This window comes from Artibeus jamaicensis, unplaced genomic scaffold, assembly GCF_021234435.1.
Source record: "Artibeus jamaicensis isolate MK-2021 breed Jamaican fruit bat unplaced genomic scaffold, CSHL_Jam_final contig_700, whole genome shotgun sequence".
In the NCBI taxonomy this organism is placed as follows: domain Eukaryota; kingdom Metazoa; phylum Chordata; class Mammalia; order Chiroptera; family Phyllostomidae; genus Artibeus; species Artibeus jamaicensis.
The window spans coordinates 121,324-129,557 of NW_026521930.1; the positions used below are offsets into that span (position 1 = coordinate 121,324).

Consider the following 8,234-nt stretch of genomic DNA (forward strand, 5'->3'; position numbering starts at 1 on the left):
CCAAGAAAAATGCCCCGTATCATTCCATCAGACTCATCTGAAGCTCACAATATCACACCAAACACCAGATGTCCTGGTGTGGACCAGACTTTTTTAGTACTGCTCAGTATTGGCCCAGCCTTGACTCACTGCCACTGCTTTACCCCCAGAGAAGGAGCTTTGAGCCCCACTCCTGGGTCACTAGCTCTTCATCCCAGGGCTAGATGAGTGTATCAGCTCAGGCCAGGTGCCTAGTGCCTTAGTGGCAAGAAAGGCTGGGGGAAGCTGCTTTCCAGGCTTTGCCTGCCACCAAGACTCTGGGACAAGATTCAGGTGCGGGGCCTCTGAAGAGAATGAAAGTCTTTCCACTACAGTGTTTGTACTGTTGGTACCTATCACTTACACATATTCTCATGTACAGAAAGTTATTCCCAGTCTGAATTTAGTAATATTTTTAGTATATGTGTGTTTATTTTATATCACCATAGTAAAGGCACCCCATATTTATATGTACCATTATCTGTGTGTATCTCTCTCTATAGTCAATACTTGGTGTTCATGTGAACTTGAAGACCTTATCATCCCCCCTTCTCCCCACCTGCCTCCCCCACATTTGATGCTCATAGATGTGGAAATGACTGACATTAATTCTAGTCACTATTCTAAGACATGCTGGGATGACTCATTCATTTTAGTGTTCTACCTCTCTATGATCCTGGAGCTTAACTTTCATGAAATTGTTCTGATAAGTTAGGAACTAGATCAGCTTCCCTTGAAAAACACAGTGATTATTTATTTTTATAAATTAAAGTTCTGCATTAACCTACTTTTATTTTCAGCCTCACAGACCTCTGTAGTTAATAACGTTGCATAAGTTTATTAGATTACTGGTATTTTGTAAGCACTTACCCAAAACCCTTTTTCAAATATCATGTGTTACTCCTTGCTTCAATATTCCACTATTTAATGAGCAGTTTTCCAAACCATTAACCATTATACCCTGGTGGATCAGTCAAAGGGAGGGTGATATCTGAAACTCTGCCAGAGAAGGTGATAGTACAGGCTTTGGGTCCAGATAAACCTGATATTCTGACACTTATTAGCCTTGTAAGCTTGGACTCCTTCTTTAGACCTTCCAAGGCTGTACCTTGTCTCTGTCCACCTACCTCAGGGGTACCTGGCAGGTGAGTCATCAAAGCACCCAGTGCTCGGCACAGATTCTTCCCTTCTTCCCTCTTGAAATAACTTATATGTTCAATAATTTAACTTAATGTTTTTATTTGTTTTAGTAGGTGGCAAGTGGGAGAAACCGTCAGAAATTTTGGAAATCAAGGGACAGAACTGGGAAGAACAAGTGAATAGTCTGCCTGAAGTTTTCAGAAAAGCGGGTTTTGTTATTGAAGCTTTCACCAGACTGCCATACCTGTGTGAAGGGGACATGTATAATGACTACTATGTTCTGGATGACGCGGTCTTTGTGCTCAAACCAGTGTAAACCCATGGAGGCTGCAGTCTACAGAGTCTTCCTGGAAAGGGTCTGTGTTCTCCATTACGTGAAGGGGGGACCTCTGGGGGCTGTTGTTCTAAATATCATGTAGGAATTTGAAAAGCCAAAATACTAATTATTTCTTTGTAGTGTGTAAAATGAATGTTTTTTTTTAAGAACAAAACCCAACTCTGAGGATTTTAATTAGTTCTTAATAATGTAGGTCTCACTTCAATTACAGAAGCTATTTTTTATACTTAATCATAGTGGGGGACACCCCCTCCACACACCCATCTAAGCAATAGCCATGATTACAAATGGAAACAATAAGAATGGATTGTTTTTAATAAAATGAAGACTGACAATAAAGGCATTCATTCAGCTGCAAATTCTGGTTATAAGGTATAGCCACTGGTGTGCTTTCATGTTTAGACATTCTGTCATTATTCAAGAAAATGTTTTTAATCATGCTAATAAACGTTTTTGGAGATGACTTTGATATCAGGTTTGAGTTAATGTAAGGCTCTCCCCTAGCACCACTTACTGCTTTGATTTCAGGGTTCCCCACATAGTAGCACAGTGAAAGACACAATTGACTTGAACATGCCACGAAGAAAGGCTTCAGATGAGAGGGCTGGGGGTGTTATTTTAAATTGTGAACACCAAGGCAATTGAGACCAACCCTCAAAAGAACAACCTCATTCAGATACAGTACTTCAGGGACTTCCTACTCCCTAGTTTATGTTGCTTTGGGAAACGCAAAACACTGGGTTCTGACTTTGCAATAGCTAACGTCCTACACTCAGAACGTTGTTGTTCTGGACAATCTCAGGTTCTCAGAGTGGAAACATTCAGTTGTGTCTACTGAAAAAAAATGCAACCTGAAGATGTTTTCTTTCAACTTTTTACTGTACATTTGTATACCTCTTTCCCAGAGTTTGGTTCTTCCTGAAATCATTGACTGAATTTATTATTTGCCAAGAGTATGAATTGATGGAGACAGTGTCAGACTTGTGCATTCTAGAATCTGTGAGTGCTTCCAACCATTTAACCAGAAATGCTGCAGTACAGGAGGAACTCATTAGCTGGTCAATAACCATTGTGGATATTCCAAAGAGTAGAGCACTTAACCCAGAATCTAAAATCTCAGTAATAGCAGAGATGCCAATTTGAGATTGTGGTTATTAATAGTATGTTATTTTCACAACTCTATTTTTTTTCAGGCAAGTGTTTCATTAAATATTCCCATTTATATGCTCATAGAAGTCATCAAATCAACACATTTACTGCAACAACTGGGCATAAAGGAGAATTAAAGCCTTGAGGAGAATTACTCTACTATGCATTAAGAATGGCACTCCCACATCCTCACACCAGTATTACCATTGTTACCGTGGAGTTGTAATGAGTTTGATTCTGTGATTTATGCATAATTGTTGGTTCCTTTTAATGCTTTTTTTTCCAGAAATTTATGTAAGTGAAGAGCAAATACTTAGCACCCTGTTTTGTAAAAATAGGAGGAAATGACTAAACATAGTTCTTGTACAGTTGAGGTTTTCTTCTTTATGAACTGTCTGTAATAGTCAGGGGTTGCTATTTAGACTGTCCAGTAAGAGTGTAAGAGTGATGGATGTTCAAAAGGCAGGCTGCCCTAAAGTGTTTCATAACTTTGAGATTTAATTTGCAGGTCAGTTAAAAAAAAAAGAAACAAAACCTAAACTCTTAAAAATGCAGAGAAAACATATACTTATGCATTTCACAGATAAAAATATTTTCTTAAAATCTGAGGTTCTCTGAAGTTTAGCTCATCAAAAATGACGTTTTATGGTGAAAATTTAAACCAGCAAATCACATTTCATAGCTGGTCCTAGGAGTCCTGGTGGTATGCCACCATTTCACTAGGTGGCAGTGTTGCTTATTCAGTGTCAATGGCTTTTTTTTCTTTCGCCCTAAATGGAATTAAGTTTTTTTCCCCAAAGTACAATAAAGCTGCCTTCTTGTCTGCACCATTCCTTGTGTAAGTGCTTCACATCAAGTTCAGGTTGTGCCAGAGAAATGAAAAGGTCTGTGTACAGTCAAAACAAGCTAACTATTTGACCCTAGGTCATGGAGAAAGGAAATGGCAAGCTGCACCTTTGAATCCTAACCCCTCGCACCTGCGGTTGTAAGCTCTTCTAAGCTCTTCGGTACTTAGACCACTGATTTCAGAGAAGGGAAGGAAAGAAGAGACAATACCTTAGTCATTTATTCCTTATGCAGAGTAGTTAAAAGCCACAGTGTATTTTCTATGCTTCTGTAAGTCATATCAGTTTTTTCATAGTTGGCCTTTAACAGAAAAGAAGCTGGGTTGGGAAATAAAACTTCATTGTTTCAAGTCATCTTTCTGAGTAAGGCTTTGTTTTTACTTTGTTCTGAGTATAGTATTTAAATAGAATATAGTATTTAAATGAAGCAAGGTGTTTGACCAGTTGCTTCCCACCACTTGGTGACTGATGAAGTTCATATCTTTTTTTCTCTAACAGTTACAGCACAGTGAACATAGGCTTCCAGAGGCTAAGGTGACCTACCACATTTGTGCAGGTACCTACATACCCCTAAATAAATTTATATTCAGTGCCCCCATGTCACAGCTGGAAGACGGTACGGTGAGTCAAGGCTATCTGGTCTGAGTTGTACTGCCTAGGAGTCCACTGAACACAAAATTGGGTTCATTATTGACTCAAAAGAGGATGCTCACAAACTTATAATTCATTTATCAAAGGTATAAAATCATGAATTATTAGAAGTTTACACTGTATCCACAATAACAAATATTTGTGATCTAAGTGACAACAGGCACCCTTAAAGGATCCTTAAGGCAATAGTACTGCAGTATAATTCAACAGCCTGCCTTTTTGCAGTTAGTGGATTATGAGAAAATAGCTGGGCAGTAGTGAACAGTACAATAAAAATTTCACACCTACTATAGCTAGATAGGCATATTTTCTTGCTTGCTTGGTTAATAGTAATATATTTGCATTTTCTTTGTCATCTATGTAGGAATTCTAACTTCTTTTTTAGTTGTTGCTTGCTTTTTAAAACTCAATATTGGTACACTTATTTTTTATCCTCACTTGACTTTTTTTTTTTCATTGCTTTCAGAGAGAGAGAGGGAGGGAGAGAGACAGACAGAGAGAAACATTGATTAGTTGCCATCTTGTATGCACCCCCACTGGAGCTCAAACCTGTAACCTGGGTATGTAACGTAGCCAGAAACTGAACCTGTGATCTTTTGGTCTGTGGGATGACACCCAACTAACTGAGCCACACCAGCCAGGGCTAAAGCTTATTTTAAAGTAAACTTTTATTTTGGAATAGTGTTAGATTTAGAGAGATCTTACAAAGGTAGTACAGATAGTTCCTGTATACCCTTTACCTAGTTTCCCTAATTTTAACATCTTATGTAGGTCATGGTATATATGTCAAAACTAAGAAGTTAACATTGGCACATTAGTATTAAATACACTAGAGGCTATTGGCCCGTTTTTTTCATTAAGGAACTCTTCTGTTGTAGGAGGCAATTCAGGACACCACATCGTGTTTAGTTGCTTACTTTTAAAATTATTAGTTTACTGGCACAGTACTATTATTTGTTTACTTTCTGTTATTTTAATAAAATACACATAAGATTACCATCTTAACAATTTTCAGGTGTATAGTTCAGTGACATTTAGTGCATTCACAGTGTGCAGCCATCACCACCATCCATCTATAGAACTCTTCCACCTGGAAAAACTGAAACCCCACTAAATTCCTTTTTTCCTCAGCCTAAGGTACCATCATTCTAGTTTCTATAATCCGATGACTGGGTTCTTTATGTAATTGAAATCATACAATAATTGTCCTTGTGCATCTGACTTATTTCACATAGCATGATGTTCCCATTTCTCAATTACAGTTGACATACAATATTATATTACTTTCAGGTGTACATCCCAGTGATTAGACATTATATAACTTTCTAAGTGATCATCCTGAGAAATCTCTTATTCATTTGACCCCATACATAGTTATTAGAATATTATTGACTATATTCCACATGTTGTACTTTATATCCATGTGATTATTCTGTAATAACAAATTTGTACTTCTTAATCATTTCACCTTTTTATCAATCCCCCAAATCCCCTCTCATCTGGCAACCATCAAAATTTTTCTTGGTATCCTATCAGTCTGTTTCTGTTCTTGGTTTATTTTGGTTTTTTAGATTCATTTGTTGAGTAGATATGTATTGCCATTTTACTGTTCATGTTTTTTATATTTTTTCCTGTTAAAGAAGACCCTTTAATATTTCACATAATACTAGTTTGATGGTGATGAACTCCTTCAACCTTTTCTTGTCTGGGAAGATCTTTATTTGTCTTTCGATTCTAAATAATAGCTTTGCTAGATAGAGTAATCTTGGTTGTAGGCCAACCAAGCTTTTCATCACTTTGACTATTTCTTGCCAATCCCTTCTAGCCTGCAAAGTTTCTGTTGAGCTCCCTTGTAGGTAACTAACTTCTTTTCTCTTGCTGCTTTTAAGATTCTATCTTTGTCTTTAACCTTTTGCATTTTAATATGTGTCTTGGTGTGGGCCTCTTTGGGTTCATTTTGTTTAGGACTCTATACTTCCTGGACTTGTGTGTCTATTTACTGGGTTAGGAAAGTTTTCTGTCACCATTTTTTCAAATAGGTTTTCAATTTCTTGCTCTCTCTATTCTCCTTCCTGCATGCCTATGATGTTAATATTGGTACACTTGAAGTTCTCCAAGAGGCTTTTTACACTATATCTTTTTGAAATCGTTTCTTTTTTTTTGCTCTTCTGATTGGGTGTTTTATGCTTCCTTATATTCCAAATTGTTGATATGATTCTGGCTTTATCTACAGTTAATTTTCCTGTGAACTATTCTTCATTTCAGTTAGTGTGTCCTTCATTTCTGACCATTCTTTTTTGTTGTTTCCATGTCCTTTTTTATGCTGTTGAAGTTCTCAATTAAGTTCATTGAGCATCCTTATAACCAGTGTTTGAACTCTGCATCTAGTAGATTGCTTGTCCTCATTTTGTTTAGTTCTTTTTCTGGAGTTTTTTCTGTTCTTTCATTTGGGACATGCTTCTTTGTCTCCTCATTTTAGCAGCCTCCTTGTGTTTGTTTCTATGTATTATGTAGAGCTATTATGTATCCTGGGCTTGATATAGTGGGCTTATGTAATAGGTATCCTATAGGGTCCAGTGGAACAGCATACCCCATCACCTAAGCTGCCTCTCAAGGTGCACCCCTTCCTCACTAATTCCCCACCCTGTGTGGACTGGGTACACCCTCCTTTTGTAAAGTACTTTTGTACGTTATTGTTGGCACATCAAAGGGAGGGATTTACCTCCAGGCAAATTGACTGGAAGGACTGGCTGTGACCACTCACTGCCATGGAGGGTCAATTGTACAGGGGCCTATTCCACAGAGCAGGAGTTTCTTCAGCAGGGCTCTGGTGTCTGCTGAATTGCCCCTTGGGTGTGCCACTGTGGAGGTGGTTGGGTAGTTCTTTGATCTGGGGCCTCCCAGGAGGTGCAAGCTGAAGTCAGCTGCTGTCTGTTCTACCCAGAGCCACCTGGCATGAGCTACAAAGCAACCTGCAGATGGCTGCTACTTGTATTGGGCTTGGAGTGGCTCAAGAGAAGCCAAGCTGTGAACCACCACCAGTTGCTGCTGGTGCCAGGTCTGGGGCCACTTAGTGAGAGGTAAGTACCACGGGACACTGAAGCTGGAGGCTGCTTGTTTGAGAGATTTTAGGAAAGTTTGAAGCATGAGCCAAGACAGGCCTTTCTTACACAAAAGCCACTGGGAACAGCTTGGGTAAGCCCTTAAGTTTGGTGGGGCATGGTCTCAGGAAATCACCAGGGTGGAACAAATAGTAATAACCAGGTTGATGGAGTCTCAGATATGGTGCCACCTGCTGGCTCTCTTGGGGGAGGGCTCATCAAAGGAACAATGGCTTCTGCCAACAGTTGTCTGGGAGAAAGCTGCTTCTCAACTCTCATCCTGATGCCAGAAAATTCAGTTCCTCACTATACGTCCCTGGTGCATTTCAAGCTGCTGCCCCAACACTGGAGCTCAGAAGGAGTGAGTTAGAGATATCTGTGTGTGGACCCTTCAAGAACTGCCTGGGACTCATTGTACTTAGCCACAATCTCCTCTGGTTTTCATAGCCAGAAGTTACAGGAACTTCTCAGCACTGGGCTGGGGTGCCTGATATGAGGGTGGGTCCTCCTTGCTCCTCAGGGGGTTTCTCTGAAGCCAGAACATCCTTGATTTTTATCTGCCTCATGTAGGTGTGGGACCAGTCTGTTTAGCATTTCTGCTCCTCCTATCAGTCTTGATGTGACTTCTCCTTTAAATCCCTTGTTGTAGAACTTCTATGCAGCTAGATTTCAGGCAGTTCTGAATGAGGATTGTTGTGTAGTTTAGTTGTAACTTTGATATGGTTGTAGGAGGTGTTAACCTACACTGCCATCTTGACTCAAAGTTTTTCCTTGTTAGGGCTAAAAAATATTCTATTTTATGTATAGACCACATTTTGCTTATCCATCAATAGACACCTGGGTTGCTTCCACCTTTTAGTTATTGTGAATAATGCTGCTATGAACATGGCTATACAAATATTTGAGTCATTGCTTTCACTCCTTTTGGGTATTTACCCAGAAGTGGAATTGCTGGATTAGATGATAACTCTATGCTTAATGTTTTGAGGAATC

At 39.1% G+C, this 8,234-nt stretch overlaps 1 protein-coding gene across 3 annotated transcripts in view; it reads left to right on the forward strand.

Moving 5' to 3' along the window:
• METTL9 (methyltransferase like 9) overlaps positions 1 to 3,474 on the forward strand; it is a 67,666-nt gene extending 64,192 nt beyond the window's left edge. The window contains exon 6 of one of the 3 annotated variants that reach the window (XR_008392721.1): positions 1,269 to 1,359. Coding sequence is in view for 2 of the 3 variants with exons in the window: in XM_053671605.1 (XP_053527580.1) it covers positions 1,269 to 1,474 (206 nt within the window). In the remaining variant the exon portion in view is untranslated. Of the gene's footprint in view, positions 1 to 1,268 lie in introns of all 3 variants that reach the window. The other 2 variants (XM_053671606.1, XM_053671605.1) reach the window with 2 other exon arrangements.
• The last annotated feature ends 4,760 nt before the right edge of the window (positions 3,475 to 8,234 follow it).